Source organism: Pteropus medius, unplaced genomic scaffold (assembly GCF_902729225.1).
Source record: "Pteropus medius unplaced genomic scaffold, Ma_sr-lr_union100, whole genome shotgun sequence".
NCBI lineage: Eukaryota > Metazoa > Chordata > Mammalia > Chiroptera > Pteropodidae > Pteropus > Pteropus medius.
In genome coordinates this window covers 11,486,724-11,507,125 of record NW_024345601.1, presented here as the reverse complement: position 1 = coordinate 11,507,125, position 20,402 = coordinate 11,486,724, and the positions used below count along the sequence as shown (strand labels likewise).

General features: G+C 40.3%; 2 protein-coding genes across 19 annotated transcripts in view; one reads left to right on the top strand and one right to left on the bottom strand.

Moving 5' to 3' along the window:
- Positions 1-11,617, top strand: part of LAMP5 (lysosomal associated membrane protein family member 5) — a 15,467-nt gene extending 3,850 nt beyond the window's left edge. The window contains exon 5 of the mRNA XM_039874508.1: positions 10,738-11,617. Coding sequence (XP_039730442.1) covers positions 10,738-10,937 — 200 coding nt within the window. The 3' untranslated portion in view covers positions 10,938-11,617. The remainder of the gene's footprint in view (positions 1-10,737) is intronic.
- A 6,297-nt stretch (positions 11,618-17,914) lies between these two features.
- PAK5 (p21 (RAC1) activated kinase 5) overlaps positions 17,915-20,402 on the bottom strand; it is a 250,498-nt gene continuing 248,010 nt past the window's right edge. For all 18 annotated transcript variants that reach the window (XM_039874503.1, XM_039874498.1, XM_039874506.1 and 15 more), the window contains one exon: positions 17,915-20,166. In XM_039874503.1, the coding sequence (XP_039730437.1) occupies positions 20,011-20,166 (156 nt within the window). In that variant the 3' untranslated portion in view covers positions 17,915-20,010. The remainder of the gene's footprint in view (positions 20,167-20,402) is intronic.

Below are 20,402 nucleotides of genomic sequence, written 5' to 3'. Positions count from 1 at the left end.
ACATCCAGATCACAGAGAGAGAATTATGAAGACCTGCCTCCGTTCAGCACTCACCTTGTGTAGCAGGGATACCCTCAAAGCTCCTTGGAGGCATAGGTCCCTGATCTACTCTTCCTTGAAATGCTTCTTCTCGATTTGTGCAAGCCCCTTTAAGTGATCAGGCAAGATACAACTGAGACACATTCAGGGCATCCACAGTCTCTTGGTTCTCTGCCTCCCAGCAGAGGTAGGGCATGAGGGGAGTCTACCTTTCTGCAGTTTGTCCAACAATTTACACTGGGGAATTTTAGGGTAAGTAAATTCTTCAATTCATTTGTTTTCTCTTTCTTGTCTGGGGGAGGTTGTTAAAGACAGTTTGATATTCTGTTTATTCCTTGTGGTTAAGAAATGAGAAGAGATTCTGATTGCTTTGTGGATGCCTTCCTTTGAGCTGGGGCTCCCCAGGTGAATACAACTATTTAAATGTGCAGGATATTAGGAATCCCCATCTGTGTCCAATACAAATAATTAAGTCATTTCACAAGGAATCCAGCTTTCATAAAATGCCCCTCTGACTCAAACACTATACTTAATAAAATCATGGCCCCCTGCCTGATTATTCAGAAAGCATTTGGGAATTCTATCTCCCTTAGAGAAGGGCCAGATTCTTTTTCATCTTTGTATTTTTAGCACCTAATACAGTGCTTGGCACATTGTAGATGCCCAGTTAACTTCGGCTAAATTGACATTCTGAAGCTGTTGACTCAATTAATAGAGATTCCAAAAGCTTCAGTGCCAGGCAAATCAGAATTTAATTGATTTAGTAAAGCAGTGCTGTACTTACCTGTTCACATGAAAGGATGGGCTACTCCATTTAATGTATTTTCTACGAAATTGAAACTAAACTCTAAATGTCAAGACCTTAACATTTTTTAAAAAATGTTTCATTAGAAAAGTATTTAGAAAAGTAATAGTGTCTTTCTTAAACTGAAAACATTAAATATAATTAAATATAATTGGACTTGTGATTATTGATGATCAGGCATTTATTATGAAAATACTGAATTATGTAGAATCATTCCCCAGGGTCCCTACCATAGATGCTTTTGAGTTTATATGTGTACTTTTAATAGTCTCTAGTTACTTCTTGTTTTTTACTGGCTTGTTGTTCTTAGGTACTTCTTTACTTCTTAGTGCTAGTGGTGCTATAATTGCTGCTTACCAGAACCTTACGCTAGCCCACTCTGGGTTATTTCTAAATTGCTGCTTATTTCTAAATTGTTTATGGACTGAGAAATCAAATCTCATGGATGTTTAGGATTGTGTACAAAGTAAGAGTAAATAAGAACTGAATAAGGACGAGAGCTACTATTCTGAAAATTGATGAAGTTCATGGCATGGACTTAATGACATCTTTTATTTGAAAAAGCAGTTTTCATCCACTTTCAGGTCCTAGAGAGGTGTGATAGACTTGGAGAGTTTGTAAGCTTGTATAACTTCCTAAATGCAGATATATTAAGAACAAGCAAATTGCACTTGTCTCACCCAGGCTTTTCTGGATAATAATTAGGATGTTCCCTCCTGTATGGTACCCTGGGGCTCAAGCCTTGATGCTTGGGGGAGGGGGTGGGGCGGGCATAGGAGGGATAGGGAGGCACCTCATTCAGAATCACTCACTGGATGATGTGCCTTTGTGTGGCAGGGATTCTTTTGCTCCTGGCTCCTGTCTGTGCCTCTCTGCACCTGCCCCTCACACTGTTTTGTAAGGGATCATTTTATTTGATTTGGTGGAATCCGAAAGATTTCTTTTTTGGCCCCCACTTCCAAGAATAAATACTCAGAAGTGTTGCCGATGCCTGTGTCGGTGTGAGTGGAGCATGTGGACCTGGGGGCAGGGAACTGGTCATATCTGCACATCCACTGCATGGGTGTGTCCATGCAGATGGTCATCTGTGTGGAGGGCCCACAGCATAAGGGTAAGGAACCTAGTCCCCATGTAAAGGGGTCACGCTCGGCAGTCTGCAGTTCCACACCTGCCTACTTAATGGACTCTGAGAAAAGCAAGGAAGGCTCAAGGAAACAGATTAGTGGACACTCACAGGGCCTGAGAGCAGCCCCAATGAGGGTTGACATCTTTCTCACATAAATCCCTTTAGCGCACTGAGCTTGGCTACCACACTGATCCCCAGTGAATTCTCTTAGCCAGCATGTTTCCAACTGCTGTATGCACACGAATTTTCTAATGTAGTGTGTACAGATGTGGTAAATTTTTTAATGTTCAGAGTTTGGCTCAGTAGATCTTGGGGCAGGGCCCAAGCATGCTGCAATTCTAGTAAGCTTCCCAGTGATGCTGCGGGTCCATGGGATGCTGTAGGGGGATTGAGGGTTTTGAACTGATCAAGGGAAAGATATGACCATGAGAGGCAGTAACACACAAGCTTTATTGGGTGGCACTTGGGCAGGGTTGCATGATAAGGAAAGCCCCTGACAGCATGGTATTGTCCAGAGGGACAGACCTCGTGGACCACCATCCAGAGTGGGAGGAGAACAAGGGACCTCCTGGGCAGGGGGAAGAGAATTGGAGAGGAGGCTTATGTGTCTAGGTGATGTCCTCAGCAGCACAGTGAGGAGCTTCTGGGTCAGAGAGCACTTAGGGGCAGCAGAGAGGCTCCAAGCCTTATAAATACAAGGCCCTGTCTTATCAATGGGTAACAGCTATTGGTTGAGATTTGGTATGCAAAGTCAGCAGGCTCTAAATGGCTAAAAATCTACTTGTCTGGACTGTTTTAAAAGTAATTGGATGTGTAAAAATTTGAGTTTGGCACCAGCAGCCTTTTTCAGCTAATGGATCTTAGTCTGCACTGAAGAAATAAGCCTTCTAGGGGCCAATACTCAGAGGCTATGCGGGCTCTTTCCATAACAAATACACTTTGTACAGCAACTGCCACCCTTCAGTTCAAGGCACTCCACGTTTTTCAACTGGGGTGGATTAGCTTGTCCTCCCACAGTTTATTTGTAGTGTGTCCCTTTGAGGGCCCCAGGAGAATTCTGTCTGTGATGAGATCGGGGATTCATCACTGGCAGGGAACAAATCAGCCTGAGTATTGTAACAGCTTGAATTAAAGGCAACTTTTATGCATAATGACAGAGGAACATAATAGAACACTAAGGGTGCCTCTGTTTCCTGTTATTAAAGATTCGGGTTTAACAGACATTGAAAAGTTACCACATATAGGCTGGTCCCTTTTTAATCCTCAAAGGAGAAGAACAAAGCAAGCAACCTGTGAAGAAGGTACCGCAATCCCTGCTTACAGTGAAGAAACTGAAGTCATTGGTGAAGGCTGTACTCCCATTGGCTGCCAGGACTGGAAGATAACATGTCTGGGCATTAGATTCTGTACTCTGAGCCTCTCAGAGGCTCAGCTGCTTCTGCTGAGTAACTATAATACACACGTGGATGCAGGAGGCACCTTTAGCAAGGTTATTGGGTATCCTGAATTCGTGAGCTTTTTATCGTTGCTCCTAACAGCATGATTGGGAGATGCCGCCTGATCTGTATTTTATCCAGAACCAATGGAAAAAAATGATTTGTATTTCAGTGGAAATGAGCGTGCCTTACCATTCTCTGCACACCTACCCCCAGTAGAGTTCCCAGTGGCAAGCTGCCATGCCACAAGTGCAGGAACAGCTTGCTGATGCTGATCCAGAGGGATGTGTAGACCCGCGATTTACTTGGCACCTCCCAGGCAAGAAACATGTCGCTGTAGACAGTTGCTCCTCAGGGCCTCCTGTGTAAGCATCTAGAGAGAGGTAATCCTGTTATTAAGACTCCTGAGAACTGTGTTGACAGCTGCAATGTGGAGCCCCAGTGTAGGGCCACGCTGCTGGTCAGTTCAGAATTCTGTGTTCCTGGCACTGTCCTGGAACATAGTGTTTTAGGTTGGGTTCCCCAGAAGCAGATCCCATGGGAGAAAGTACAAGTAGTTTAGAAGGTGGTTTAAGAAAATACTTGTAGGGGGTTGGGGAATTGAGATAGGGAGGCAAGGCAGCCAGTACAGATGCAATAATGAGCAGGTTACCACTGTGGGTACCTGGGGCTTACATGGCTAGAACCTCTGGGAGAGAGTGGAGAACCCGCCTCAGAGGTATCCCACTTAAGGGGTGAGGAAACTGTCATTGACCTGCTAACTCCTATCCACTCCATCTGAGTAAAATGTAGATCAGGTGGTATCTCCCAATCATGCTGTTAGGAACATTAGAAAAAATGATAAAAAGCTCATGAATTCAGGGTCTGATCATCTTTCCAACAGCTGCTGGGTTCGGGGAGAAGCATTGACTGTGGGACTTCTAAAATGCCTTTTAGTCAAAATCCATTGGAATGTGTGGCAGTGGTGAATGCCAAGGGGATAAGACACCACCGGTGTCTGCCACACCTGGGTGCTGAGACATGGGATCTTTTCCTGCCCTGATGGCGCTTACAGGCCAGTGGGAAAGAGTTTATACAGCTCTTTAATGTGTGTGCCATGTTCCTGGCACATAGTAGCATTAATTGGTAACTGCTTTTGTTAATTTTTTTAAATCTCTAATTCTTACATCTTGCTGAGAGTATCTCCTTATCTCCAGCCAAAGGTTTCCAAAGCCCACTCATCTTGACAACTTCCCAGTATACAAAATATATTTTACTGAGGTTATAGGAGTCCAGAGCCAGCCCAGAGAAAACATCAGAAGAGGGGCAAAACCCTTCCTTTACCTGCCCTGTCAGACAGCCAGCGAAGGTTGCCCTCCTCCACTAACAGAAGTAGTCCCTGGCATTAGCTAGCTGAGCTTGAGAAAGCAGACAGATTGCCCCTTGGCCCATTGCCTATCTTGGTGCTGTTTATTTGGGGGGTACGATGAAGAATTCTTGGAGTGTGTTTGCCTCAAGGAGTAAATACAACTTTGGAATGCTGTGGTCATCAAACAGAACAAAACACAAATAAAACACATGTATAGAAAACAGAATTTAAGGTCAATCAGTATTTTAGTGGAGGTGCTGGGTTTATGTTTGACAGGGCCTTAGTTGGCAACTGGCAGCTAGCAGTGGATCACCCCTCTGTTGTCTACTCTGTCTTCCTCTGGTTCTTTCTAATGACTAGGCTTATTGTTGTTGCCTTTTCCAGCCATAGGATATCCACCCTGGGCTCCTCTGTTGTGTGCTCTAGACCCCTGAGTCCAGCTGTGGCAGAGGCATGAGGTACCCTAAGGCCTATGGAGGTGGACAAGGAGTTGGTTCTTTGAGCATCCAAAGCCAGATGTGGTCTGGGCTAAGCCAAGGGATACTCTTCTCCCAAGCAGGGATCTGGTACCTTTCCTGTTTTATAATCCCTGGATATAATAAGTTTATTGCACAGGATCTTAATCCTGGGGTCTGTAGGGTTTGCGGATAGAATTCAAGGGGTCTGTAAATTTCAATGGGAACATTTTATATCTTTATTTCCACTAATTTCCAATTAATATTTAATATTTCCTTTGATTATAAAGGAAGGTAGCAACAGACAGTGGAATTAATGGTACCCGTGACTTTGCCAACAACAGAAACCATATTTTCATCTCATATTAGTGTATGCAGATCTTGCAAAGTAATAATTATGGTTCTCACTACTTTGCAGTCACAGCTAGTATACATGTGTGCTAACGAAGAAGTACATATATCACTGTCTCCCAAATTATTTAAAAAATATTTTGAAAGCTGAATTTCAGTGTAATGCATTTTTTTTTGTAATCTCATATATTTTATTTTATGCATTTACAAGCATTATTCTGAGAAGAGGTGATAATTTCATCATACTGGCACATAAAGGATTACAATCTCTCCTTCAATGAGTCTTGACCAGCACTGTTTTAAATGAAAGAACAGAATAGAGTGTAAATTATTAGATGCATAAAGATAACTATTGTTTTATAAAATGTTAGTTTTAGTTATGTCTGTGTACATATACTCTGAGTCGTAATGTAAAATTTTTTATTCCTATGGGTTAGAGGCAATTTGAAAACACTGGCTTAAGCTCGAAAGGGGAATGTTTGTCCTTTATGGGTTCACAATCTCTCATCGAAAACCCTTGAAGTTTTTTCAGAATGGAGAATATTATAAACTTTAGAGAGACAATACAGTGCATAATCTGTAAACAGTAGTCCCCCTCCTTATCTGTAATTTTGCTTTCTATGGTTTCAGTTACCTGAAGTGAACCATGGTCTGAAAATATTAAATGGAAAATTCCAGAAAAAAACAAATCATAAGTTTTAAGTTGTGTGACATTCTAAGCAATGTGATAAAATATCGTGCTGTCCCACTTCATCCCGCCTGGGATGTGACTCGTCTCTTTGTCCAGCATCACCACGCTGTACATGCTCCTCACCCATTAGTCACTTAGGTTATCAGATTGACTGTTGTGATACAGCTGAGCTTGTGTTCAAGTAATTTGTATAGTAGCCTAACATCACATCACAATGCCTACGTCATTCACCTCACTTCATCTTATCACATAGGCACCGTATCATCTCTCAGCATCTCATGAAGAAAGGTGAGTACACCACAATAATATATTTTTAGAGAGAGATAGAAACCATGTTCAATAACTTTTATTACAGTATATTGTTATAATTTTTCTATTTTGTTTTATTGATTGTTGTTAATGTCTTCGGTGCCTAATTTATAAATCCTATATATACATACCCATGCTTTATCATGGGTATGTATATATAGGAAAAAACACAGGATATATAGAGTTTGGTATTCTCCACAGTTTCAGGCATTCACTGGGGGTCTTGGAACATATCCCCCACGGATAAGGGGGGGGACTACTGTATTATAGAAGACCGTAAAAGAGTCAGGGAAGCCCCCTGTAATCAAATATATTAATATATCTTTTTCCTACAGTAAAACACATGAATCTTCACATTAAGTAGAATAAATGAAAATCATGAGCAGCCTGATGTTAGTTCAAGTCAGATTTTGCTGCCAAAGGAGGGATACAAAGTACTTACAGTTTCCAGAATTTTGGGGATTTGGGGATAGTAGACTCAGGAATTGACCTTAATTTGATCACTTAGTGGAAGGAGGTGGATAAGGATGAGGATTCAGTATTTTTCATAATAATTTTTGACATCTTTTATTTTCCCATGATTATTTTTGCTTTGTCCATAGTTTAATATATATAACCCTTCCTAGAGAGTATTTAATTTAGGTTTTTTCCTAAGGCAATTTCAGATTTCATTAAGAAATAAAACACAATAGTATTTTAACTATGCACACACACACACACACACACACATGTATTTTTTTTTTTAACCAAATACATTGTATATTCCTTAAAGGATGGGATATAAAACAGTATTTTCCATAACTACACTAAAGTTACTATCCATTTAAGGATTAGATTCTGACACTAGATTCTGACACCAGTTCCGACGTGTGGTGTTTTCCCAAACACTAAACAATTTTCTGATACCACTGGATGTCCTAGTTCAACTCAGTTCTGGCACTATCTACCTGGAGATACCATCAGATCCCACAGGTTAAGGGTTCAGTCCTATAAGACAGCCAGCCCCCACCCCACTTAAGTCTAGGCTGTCACCTGGGTATCTGACGGACCTGCTGTAGATCGGAGGTTTCCACGACCTTCTCCTCAAGTTCAATTAATTTGCTGGAGTGGCTCACAGAACTCAGAGCAACATTTTATTTACTAGATCACTCATTTATTAAAAAAGGATGTAACTCAAGAACAGCCCAGTGGAAGAGATGCGAAGGGTAAGGTATGTGGAAAGGCTGCGGAGCTTCCATGCTCTCTCTGATGGCACCACACTCCCCAAATCTCCAGGTATTCACCAACCAGAAGCTCACTGAACCCTAGCCTTCTGTTTTGTGGAGGCTTTATTACATAGGCATAATTGATTAAATCATTGGCCACTGGTAATTGAACTCAATCACTAGCCCCTCTCCCAGCTAGAAATCAGGCAGGTGGACCTGAAAATTCCAACCCTCTAATCAGTGGTTGGTTCCCCTGGCAAATAGCCCCCATCCTTATGTGACCTAGGGGCTTTCCCAAAGTTACCTCATTAACATAAACACAGGTGCGATCGTAAGGGGTTTATTATTAATATCAAGATATGAGTTTTCAGCTAGCACATGGAAATTATGCAAACCCAACCCCACAATCTGTGTTAACATTACTGGGCAATGGGTATGATGTAATGAGGAAAAAATCTCTACCCCAGGTGACCCCATTTCTAATTATTGTTCTCTTCAAAGAGGCAATATGAGATCGTGGGTGGAAAAAAACCTTTGGCTATGGAGTTCTGGGCCCATAGCTATCCCTGGTGCATCTTGTAACAACACCAAGTCTGTTCCCTGGGGAAATAGGTATATGGGGTTGCAGGCTGATACTCCAAGTGTGGGACTCATTAGAATTGAATCAAATAGTGAACAAGGATAAGACCCCACCTGATTCCTTTCAGTTCTTCTGGTTGTAATAAGAAAGGCTCAGTTTAGTGCTAATAGGTCCTTAACACTTACCTAATATTTGCCCAAATATCTTTAAAAAAAAAAACTATTAAAATCCTTTTTTCAGTTGGGGAATGTGTATATATAGATATATGTTTATATATGTTTACATATTTATTTTAAACAATTTTATTCAGGTATAAATGACATACAATATATTATACATATTAAAATGTATGATTTGATAAATATTGACTTAGAAATATACCTATGAAGCCATTAAATCCATAAAAATCAACATCCTCCAAAAGTATCCTCGTACCTTTTGTAGTAAGTATTCAGCTCACTGAATTTTCAGAAACTGAATGTACCTCTATGACCAGTACACAGATCCACAGAACCCAGAAGCCCTCCTTCTTGTACACCTGTGTTTCAATAGCCTTTGACTGCCAGTAGCTCAGGTCTGCTATGGACCTGACCCTAACTCTCATCTTAGCTCGTGTCTGCTCAGTCCTGCCATGACTATGCTTTTGAGTTAGGCTGTATGAGTTCAGATTGGGGCTTCATTTATGCAAATTCCTTAGTATCTTTCTGCTTTGGCTACCTTATGTGTAAAATGGGTATAAAAATAGTATTTACCTCATGGTATTATTATGAGGATTAAAAGAGACAATCTTTGTGCTTAGAACTGACAGTTAATTTAGGAACCAAGCATGTTAAATATACAGCTTTTTACAAGCTGCATATTTGCCTGCAATTTTTCAGATTCTTCTTATTAGAGAGAAAAGACTCTTGGGGCTCAGGCTTTTCCCTCCTTTGTGTGTTGGTTTCAGACAAGGTGAGAGGTTAAACTATGTCAACGACGGATTTTGTAGGAGACTGACATACTGGTGCTCAATAAGTATTTACTGGGTCATCTTGACTCAAGAACTTGGTCTTTGTGAAGAAATTTCTAAAGCCTGTTTTTTTCCAGTCATTGCTCATAAATTTGATGAAAAGTCCACTAATTACCCACAAGAAGGATAGCTTGAGCAACTGTGGCCTGGTGTCTAGCAATGCCGTTCTGGTCAGTTCTACAAAGTATCTGACCACCAGGTTGCCCGAAAATTGTTTTTTCTGGTTCTATGTGAAAATGGAGACGTAGAGCTATTAAACTGTCTTGAAATTTAAGAGGGTAAAAATCGAATCAACTTTGTGCTGCTGGTAACATTTTCTTCTTTGACTCAGGTGCTGGTTACATTAGGTGTTTATTTGTGAAAAGTCACCAAGCTCTGCACTTTCTTTTAAAATTTTTATTATATTTACATATATTAAAATGCACATATCTAAAGTTTTTGGCCCAATGGGTTTTCACCTATACCTGCAACCATGTAATTCTCACCTAGATCAAGATGTAGAGTATTTCCATGACACCTGAAAATCCCCTTGTGTTCTGTTTCCCAGATGTAAGCACTTTTCTGATTTTAATCACCAAAGATTTAGTTTTTCCTATTCTTGAACGTCATACGATATGTAGTCTTTTGTGTCTGACAGTTTTCACTCAACACGTGTTTGAGATTCATCTATTTTGTTATGTGTTGCCATAGTTCATTCCTTTTTATTGTTGATTAATATTCCATTGTATGAATATACTATTTTATCCCTTCCACATTGATGGACATTTTGGTTGTTTCCAGTTTTAAGCACTTATGAATAACGCTTCTATGAACATTTACATTCAAGACTATCGGTGTCTATATGTTTTCATTATTCTTAATACCTTGGAATGGAATGCTGGGTTATAAGGTAGGTGTGTTTGCCTTTGTTAGAAACCACTAAACTATTTTACAGAGTGTTTGTACCATTTTCCACCAGTGTTCCAATTGCTCCATGTCGCTGCCAACACTTGGTATTTTCAGACTTTTTAAAGCTGTATATTTGTGTGCAATTCTGTATGTGTACATTATACTTCAATAAAAAGTTATAAAATTAAACCAGCAATAAAAAGGATGGTGGCTGTGTCAAATGCTGAAACTGAAAATTTAAATAAAGTATCTGGAAGTTTTGTTGACCTCTGCCAGGAATTCAGTAACTGAATGTTGCTCTATCTGATGCATTTTTATTTTACATTATGCAAAAATATTAAGTGATTCAGCCTTAGGGTTGATTGAGGAAATATTGTTTCTGAAAAAAAAAAAAAGTCTCCCCAAAGTTTGAGAGAGCTTTTAAGCTGTATTTCCCTTTTAGTTTTGATAGGAGGACTTTTGATTTAGAACATTCCGACAAGAGCTCACTGTTTCTCTTCTTCTTTCCCATTTCAGAGCACAAATGCCCAGTGGATGAGCGGGAGCAGTTGGAGGAAACTTTGCCCTTGATTTTGGGGCTCATCTTGGGCCTCGTCATCGTGGTAACACTGGTGATTTACCACATTCACCACAAAATGACTGCCAACCAGGTGCAGATCCCTAGGGACCGGTCCCAATATAAGCACATGGGATAGGGGCCATTAGGCAGGCAGCCCCCAAGTCTCTCTCCTCCAGCTGGATCAGGCAGAGAAACAAAAGCACTTTACCACCTTGTACATGGGATACGCCAACATAGCTACAATCCAACAGTCCTGGGTATCCAAGGCTTGCTTGACCGGCATCTATGCTTAAACCCAGGGATGGGGGGATTCTTTTGGATTCATGGGGTGAAAGGCAGTCGTTCTCTCCATGCTGGGGAATGAGGACGGAGGGGGTCAGCCAGCTTTCATGTTCATGGTGGCTTGACTTTGACTTCCAAGGAGCAACATACACAACTCAGAGGGGTATCTGGCCCCAAACTTTAGGGATTGGAAAGATACTTCTTTTGAGAAGACACCCCTTTAGGTTCAGAGGAATAAGGGGTGCTTTGCTCCCTTGGACACAACTGGCTTGCCCTATACAATTGTCAATGCACACAAAATACAGCCTCATGCTCCCTGTGGCAAGACCCCTGAAAGTGACCCATGCTTCTGGCTGGCGTTCTGCATGTCTAGTGATTGTCTTGGGAATGTTTCACTGCTACCTGCACCCAGTGACCTTTCAGCACAAGAACCCGTTTAATGTAACTATGCAGAGTTGTTTGGACTTCATAGTGTGCCAGGCCCAAGTAAGGGGACCTGAAGAATCAATCAATCCATGTGAGTTTGTTTTTCAAAATGAATTAAAAGACACTGCTGTCTAACGTTTGGCTGTTTTTCTGAAACAAGAAAACAAAATTAAAATGGTTTCTTTGGCATCCAGAGAGGGGAGGGAATGATGAGGATGAGCTATTCATTTCTGCAAGAAGAAAAGCAAAGAAAGGACAGGGAAAAAATGAGGGGGAAGTTGGCTTTTCCAGGGGAAAAAGCATGGATTTATTTTGGCAAATATAAGTCATTTTCATAGTGGCAGCTCTTGAACCATTGATCTGCTATTGCTTCTGATGCTTATTGGTCTTGAGTTTGGCATTTCACGTTGGATTAAAAAGCTGGACCGAACAGAGTAGCCTAGGTTGAGTTTTATTTGAAGTAAAAGGTAATTTATTGAGACTTCCTAGAAAAATATACATTGTTTGAATTTCACTCACCTTCTAAATACTTTTTCAGAAGATGTGAGTGAGTGTAGGGGAAATTTATTTCCTTGGTGTTAAGATAGAAATCCACCCCCCATATAATCTCCACCATATGAGAGGCAGCTCATGAGTTCATCTCTCCAAGTCTTCAACTGCTGACAGCAGTGCACACTTAGATGTTTATCATTCCAGCAAATCTTGATAAGTATCAGCCAGTTGCTATTCTATTACCTGATTGTTTGATGCCCTGTTAGCCTCAGTCTTTTCCCCTGCATGATCTCCCTTTAGTGTCTGCCTGGTACCAGTGGAAAAAAGCTCTAGTACCTTATAAAATTTGCATGTTGCACAAGGAAAAGATGAGCATCCCCCATGGTTCCTCCACTCTCTGTCACCTGTGATCGGCTCACCGCCATGCCCTGACACTGGACAAGCCCTTTCCTTTTTTAGCATCTCCTATATTTTTTTAAAACTTTGTATTTATTTGGAACCATCCAAGATGAGGGGAGAAATGTACACTTAGATGTATTAATGAGTTACCCTTGCTTTCTGCAACCCATCCAGAAAAAATTTTAGAACTTTCTGAGTCATACAACTGAAAACTCCATATTTACTTAATTTACTCTCACAAAAGGAAATTTGTTTTTTTTTTTAAAAAAGGACTTTCACAAAACATAAGACTTTATTAATTTTAGAGTTGTCATTCTGTCATTTAGTCAACAAACAATTTTGAGCACCTACTGAGTGCAAGCTAAGTGCTGGGTGTATATACAGTAGTAAATCTGACAACTTTTTAGAGTCTATAGGGACGGACTGGCAAGAAAACAAAAAACACACATAGACAGGTCAGTCTAAAAAGAACCTAGTGCCTTGGCTTTTCAAAATGTTGTCATGTGGCCACATCCATGTGTCTAGCTGATTAAATTTCTTAATTTTCAAATGTAAGAGTGATTTTTTTCCACCCGTGATATGCATTGCAGTATATATATAAAAACCATATTACCATGACTATCCTGCTATTATTAATCACATCATCTTTAGCTAGCTAGCTGTCCTAAAATTTGGTCTCAAGCTCAGCCTAATTTCTTTGAGCCTTGCCTATTTCTCTCGGTCTTGTCTTTTATCTTCATTAAGCCAAATAAAGGGGAGCCTCCTGATTTAGGGCAGGGGCCAACTGTCTCTGGGTGGAGAAGGCAAAGTGCCCAGAGGGACTGACTCAGCCCTGGGCCTCAGCCCTGGGCTCCTTTCATGGCCATCGTCATTGTTTTGCATTTTACACTGCTGCTGTATACCAGGGACAAACTGAGGTGGTGGCTCATAAATCTGCATTGGTACAGAATCTCAGAGATGGGAGAGAAAACAGACAAACCACAGATGCTCAATTACTCTTTTAACTTTTTCTTTTTTACTGGAATTTTAAACACAAATGCCTTGAAGCCACAAAAGGATGTTGGGTCTGGTAGATGGTCTGCCCCCTTGGAAAAGCCAGGCAGGAGGAACCATATGCAGATTTCTTTGTGAGTGGGGGGGGGCAGTGGAGGCGGGGTAAGGGTGGAAGGGGAGGGTGAGTTTGATTTAAATTCTGGGCATAGGTTTTTGCAGAGTTCCCCCATTCTTGGGAAATAGGTCCCAGTGAAGCTTACTCTGGCAGCAGGGGAAGACTTTGTTCTCTATCTTGAAAAAGCCCTCTGAACTATAACCACTCTCTTCTTGCCAATTATCCAGTCCTTTCATTAACAAAGACTTGTCAATGCCATGTGGGTGTGGGAGACACCAGAGAAAGGTGGAGAAACAGGAAGAAAGATGAGAAGAATGCCCTGCAGCTTCTGGTGGAAGCAGCATGCTGTGTGCAAGTGCTGGGGTGTTTTACCTAGAGGGTAGTCCAAACTGGCATTGGACACAGACGATTCCCTGGAACAAACACCTGAGAACCAGGCAGACCTAACTTTAAATCAGTGCGTGTCAAAGTGCAATTTGCAAGCAGGCTGCATCAGAACTACCCCGGGGGCCACTGAAACACATCATTTCTAGGGCATCATTCCAAACTAATTGAGAATCTCTGTGGTGAGACCCTAGAATCTGTAGTTTTACCATGCTCCCTAGGTCATTTTGATGCAGCAGTAAGAAAACTGGTTAAAAATCCTTTGTTATCAGCCTACCTGCAACATTAGCCAAATTATTGGGCTTCTCAGTGCTCATTTTCTCATTTGAACATGGAGCTCACTCGCCCATCTTTGCAAAGTTATTTGAGGTTTCATTTAAGTTCTTAGCGCCTTGTCTGGCTCACTGGAAATGCTCCATAAAAGGTATTATTGATGACATTTTCCTAGCATAATTCTTAACACGTATATTCCAATTTTACCTGCCATACAAGTTCAAGAAAGATCCAAAGGGACTGATGCAGGACTTTTAAACCTGGCATCCACAGTTTTCCGCGTCAGTTTGAATTCAGAGTATGTTTCTATGCAGAGTTTTCCTCCCACTCCCAGCCCAGTAAACTACTCAGGGGGTTATCATTTTGGGGGATGGGGGAGACTGTCAGAGTCTATGAACTTGGATGAACAAAAGTTACACTTTTGGGTTTTAACTTTAAATGAAAAATAGCATTTCCTTTAATTATGAACATAGGCACCAAATCACTGCAGGAACTGTGTCATCAGTAGACAATACACTACATTTGTTGGAGATCTATCAAAACATCATTTATATTCCTTACTTTGAAATTATGTTGGTTATTAGACTTCCACAAAATCTTGTTATTTAATGCATTATAATCATAAAATTAAAAAATTTTGGTAACTATAATTAGTTTCCTTTGTAAGCTGAATTATTTTACTTTATTCATCTAAAACCTTTTTTTTTCTGAGGAGTCCATAGGCTTCAGACAGCCAAGAGGGTCCAAAGTACAAAATCAGGCTAAGAACTTCAGAGCTAAGGGCTACTTCAGTTGTCACTCTTTTAAAGTGGCCAATCTGTCAGGTTGTCTGCTGGGGAAGGTTTTGTGTGTTTTCTAGACCCTGGTCTGGATGTCTGAGACACATCGGTGAACAGTTTAGGTAAACATCCCTGTCCTCATGGAACTGAAATCTCTCTCTCTTTCTGTGGTTTATGCAGGTATTTGATAAATGTGCTGATATTGCCTAACTTTGGGCGGCCTTGGTTAGCTCAGTTAAGATGCTGATGGTGATGAGGTATATTTATCAAAGCATTTGGTACATGAGCAAACTTTTCAGGATAAGAAATCCCTTTGCTTTTAAAATGGTATACAATAGTCTCCCCTTACTGGTGGTTTCGCTTTCCTCAGTTCAGTTACCCTGTTTCCGTTATCCGTGGTCAATCACAGTCTGAAATTTTAAATGGAAAATTTCAGAAGAAAACAATAAGTTTTAAGCTGCACATCATTCTGAGTAGATGAAATCTCAAACCATCCCCCTCTGTCCCACATGGGACATGAATCATCCCTTTGTCCGGTGTATCCACGCTGTATTCATTCCTCGTCTGTTAGTCACTTAGCAGCTGTCTCGGTTATCAGATCAACTGTGGTGTTATTGAAGTGCTTGTGTTCAAATAACCTTTATTTTACTTAATATGGCCCCAAAGCCATTCACATAACTTTTAATATAGTATATTGTTATATTCTATTAGTTATTGTAGTTATCTTTGTGCCTAATTTATAAATTAAACTCTATCATAGTTATGTATGTATAGGGAAGAACAGTATACTGCACTATCAGTACTGTACAAATCTGATATCAGTATATCAGTACTTTCTGCAGTTTCAGACATCTACTGGGGGTCTTGGAATGTACCCCCCATGGATAAGGGGTGTGTGTGGGGAGGGGGATACTAGTGTGTTTTGATCCAGAAATCAGCAACCCATAGACTTTCTCAAGTCCTCTTTTTGTCCTTCATTAGATCCATTTACATAGGAGATGTTGTCAGGGCCCCACCCATGTTAGTTAGCCCTTCCTGGAGGTCATTTGTGACAGTCTCCCCAAAGCTTCCTGTGCCTTTCCTGTTTTATCAGAGGGAACAAACTTGCCCATATATGGCAGTTCTGGGAGTTGATGCCCTAGGAGCATCTCTCAACCAACGAGGGATAAGAGATGGTGGATAAATGCCCAGCAGCATCTTCACCCCCAGAAGGACAATACTGGAGTGTCTCTCCCAGCAGCTCTCCAGTGGGAGGAGTCCCAGTTGCCCGTAGTGGCAACCCATTCATTAAAATACTTTTTTTTTTTTTAACTTCTCTCTCCTCTTTGTCTCACTTCTCCATTCTGCGATGTTGAGATCATCTTCCTGGGATCATCTCCCAAATAAATCATTTGAGTCAAAGTCTTTAGGTTCTCCTTTTGGCAGACCCCACATTAAAGTAATACATTCATCTGACTCGAAAATTCAACTCAAAATGCATACATTTCAAGGCTCAAGTTGACTTTCCTGCATGATTTGGATTTGTGTTGTATCATGTCACTTTCACAGAATTGCTCCTGCTTGTACATTTTGCACCTACTTCAGACTGAGTCTATTTTTTTCTCTGCCTGGAATCTCATTGCCACTTCTTCGATGATACAGTGCTATTCATTTAACTGGTTTGAACAAGAAGTCTGAACTCATTGAGTTATTAACTTCATAGAACGATTTCGTTTTTCCAGTAATTGCTACTGAGTGTGTCCTTCCCAGTGGGTAATGGAGACACAACCATAACTCAGTTGGATTCTGTCTGATCCATTAAAAAAAATCAACCTCAATCTAATTCAAAATAACTTCCCTCTGTTTTGCTTGGGCTAAACGTATCAGAGGATGAGAAAGAGGTAGCAGTGGATAGGTAGGGGAAATAATATGGTATGTGCTCTTTTTATCCTTTCTTCTAAGTCCCTCCTTCAAACCATGGAGTTTCACACTAATACACGGCCTGAATTTATAGGTAGCATTTGGGAAAGGAGTTTCCAGTAACCCACCTGGCTGTAGTCAGCTGCACTGGTGATGCTGCTGGAAGAAAGGTAGGTGTCTGAATTTCACTGTGTCAGTCTGAAGACTACAGCTTCTGTCATTTAGAGTGGTCTTGGTGGTACATGTAGTTTTTAGAGTAAGGTTCAGCTCCACCCTGACCCCTTCACCCTGCAGAAAAACAGCCATATCTCCCTTTCGTTATTCCCATGGTGCATGCCTCCAATGCACTCTCCAGGCTGGGCATCCCATTACTTAGTTTAGTGGGTGCCATGTTCCCTGTTCCTTCTCCATGATCCATCAGAGCCAGAAGAACCTCTTCTTCCATGCCCTGCAATGGCTTCGGGGACTTGCCTTGGAGAGGTTGCCTCCATCTTTCTTCCTCTTCCCTGGCACACAATATGCTACATCCTTTCTCATCCTGCCATCTTAGGCTATTCCCTGAGCGTTTTCACCTCTGATATTTCCACGTGGGAAATGAGCTCTTTATATACAAGTGTCTCTCTCTCAACTTCATGGGTTAAATGTTAGTGTCTCCCTTGTCAACCAAATTAGAGAGGAGCCCAACAGTCTCTTCCAGGCTACCAGAGAGCTCTTACCACACCTTCTTTAATCCAGAATAATCTACTTTTATGTCTTTCATTGGTGAAAGCCTTCAGGTCAGTTCAACATCTTTGGAACAGAGGGGGGAGTGGGAGTATTTAGCCATGAATCTGGCTTTTCTTGAACTTGGACTTCCTGAATAATTATTTCTCCTCTGTAGTGTATCTACACCATAGTATTACAGTTTGTAACCTCTAGGAATGGAAATATTTGTCTTTGGTTCATGACATCATGATGTTACATGCAACTTTATACTAACTTATTCCCATTCCCCAAGATCATAAAGAAACCATTCTTGGTTACTCAGGAAAACAAATTCGGGGAATCACTAGAATTTCTAATAACACAATGGGGAAAAGACAAACATTTATTTTTATTTGCAAGTGCAGTTTCTGCCAATAGTTAGTGCTCACAAAACCTTTTAAGCTACAGTAACTTTTGGTAAACTCAATGAATACTTTAAAAAATACTCAGTGATAAGAAAATTACAGAAAAATTTCCATTAAACTGTCAAAAATGTTTGGAATCCAAAATCCACTATTTACTATTTTCTGCAATGGTTTTAATAGTAGTTATGGTTAAAAAGAGATTTTTTTCTTTTCTTTCTACTACATAGTTCTGACTAAACTAATACAATCGGTTCCATGAACTTTTAGCACTGCCATTTTCTGGATTTAGATTGTTTTTATTCTTACATATTTATATTTTGATATTTTACATAAAACATTGATTTGTTGCGTTTTATGAAACAAAATTACAGATCCTATTTATGATGAGGCATTTCCAGTTTGGGGGAAGGCTGTAATCAGTAGAAGGTCTTTTATGCCTTTTTTTCCTTTTAACTATCATAAATAATTAGCAACCTATTAATTACAAAAATTCTTAATTATGCTTAGAGCAACCAGAGCATTTTCACAAATTTAAATTCTTATTTGTTACAGTATATGAAGCCATTAAGAAAAGCCTCTGGTTTTCCAGTTTGGTAACAAATGGCTTTTGTCTGATGCATAATTAATAGAAACTAATGATGACTATGTAGCTCTTTCAGAGTTTTAAAGGCAAATCTATATTGGCCTACAGTTAACATGCATATTCATCCAACAAGCAACACAAAATGTACTGTAGTAGTCATTCATTTTTATCAACATTCAGGAAAATCTAGTCAGCAGCACAACTCTCCTATGTCAGAAACACATTATAACATTGTCACAACTGAAGTCAGGTCACACCTGGTAAAATACCCCTTTCTAATTCTTTCTCTAGAGTCAGTTCAGACTTCCAGCACAATACATAAACAATAGCAATTAATACTGTGGTACAAAGGTAAATACAGACAAGAGTTTGGTGTGCTAGCATACAGAGTTTTTAAAAACAGTGACAAACGAAACCAAACACCTTGCCCTGTTTTCTCTCCTTTCCCTTTGTAAGACTGAAATTCCCACGGCCTTACTGAAACATTCAACTGAATCCAATGATCCTAGCATGGAATTGTTCCTTGGGAGGGAAATTTGGCCACAAGGGGATGTTGTACACATTTGAGAGAGGCCACCAGGGGAAACATCTTGCTGTGCAAAAACTGATTTATAACTAATCGTCTTGAAGAAAACATGATTTCCACCACCCCGCTCCCCCGCCAAATATTTAGCTTTATCTCAAGGAGTAGTTTGGTGGCATACTGTGGCTCAAATTTTATTTTATTATTTTTGATTGGATAAATGAAATGTGCACCACCATCACCATCACCCTTAATTCTTCTTTCATCACGTAAGACACTTGTTAAGATAAGAAAGATATTCTACTAAAGCTGACGGTGACTGAGAGTCATTCAGTATTCAAAGTTCCTAAAGAATCGTTGGTTCTCTGAAAGGGGTAAAAAAGTAGGAAAGGCTTTGTTCAAACTCTTGCTAGTAAACAAGTATTACTTCAACCGATACAATGGCTACGTGACATCAAAGTACTATAAATTATCAAAACTATCGTACAGAAAAATTACAAATTCATTGCAAAATACATTACACTGCTACCATTAAGAAAAAAGTGCTTTTTGTTTTCCTTTCTTTTTTTTTCTTTTTTTCTTTTTTTCTTTTTTTTGCCAGAAAAGTATTCTTTCAATATAGAAAATCCTATGCATTACCCTGCATGTGGCTAGGATAGATCATAACGGAGTTTGTACTGAGTCCTTCTAATCTGCTGGATGAAGGGCTGAAAAATATAATAATGACTTATTAAAGCCATGTTCCAAATGACCATGCCAGCTGTCAGTGGAGAGATGCCTGTTTAAGACACAAGAAGATGCCCTGGTCTCTCGAACCCTGCCGGTCATCACACTGTCCCACCAATCAGCTGGATAGAATGCACAGGCCTTTTGCATGGTCTGTGGTTTCTTGTGTTCTCCTGAATTATTCTCATGTCCTCATCTAGCTTTGTCACCTACATGAATACTCTGCTCAGTGATGCCTGTATTGTCTCATGAGGGGAACGATGCAAGATGGCGGACCTGACAGTTTCAAGAATGGATGTCCCAGGAGTTCCTGGGCTGTGGCTCTTTGAGAGGGCTCCCTCACCAACATCAGGTCTAGGAATCCCCGGAGCACTGAAGACACCTGTGAGGACACAAGACACCATCCTGAGGACTGCCACAGAAACCCAACTCAGTTCCCCTGAAATTGTTTTCCAGCTAATTCCCAGAAAAGTCATTTTATTTTCAACATCAGATTCTAAAAAGTCAGCGTGAGGAGAAAGATGTTATGGAAACAAAAGCAGATATTGCCTTTATTAACACATGATATTTTCCTCACCTTCTTAAAGTTTGAAATAGGAGTAAATGATGGTACAACAA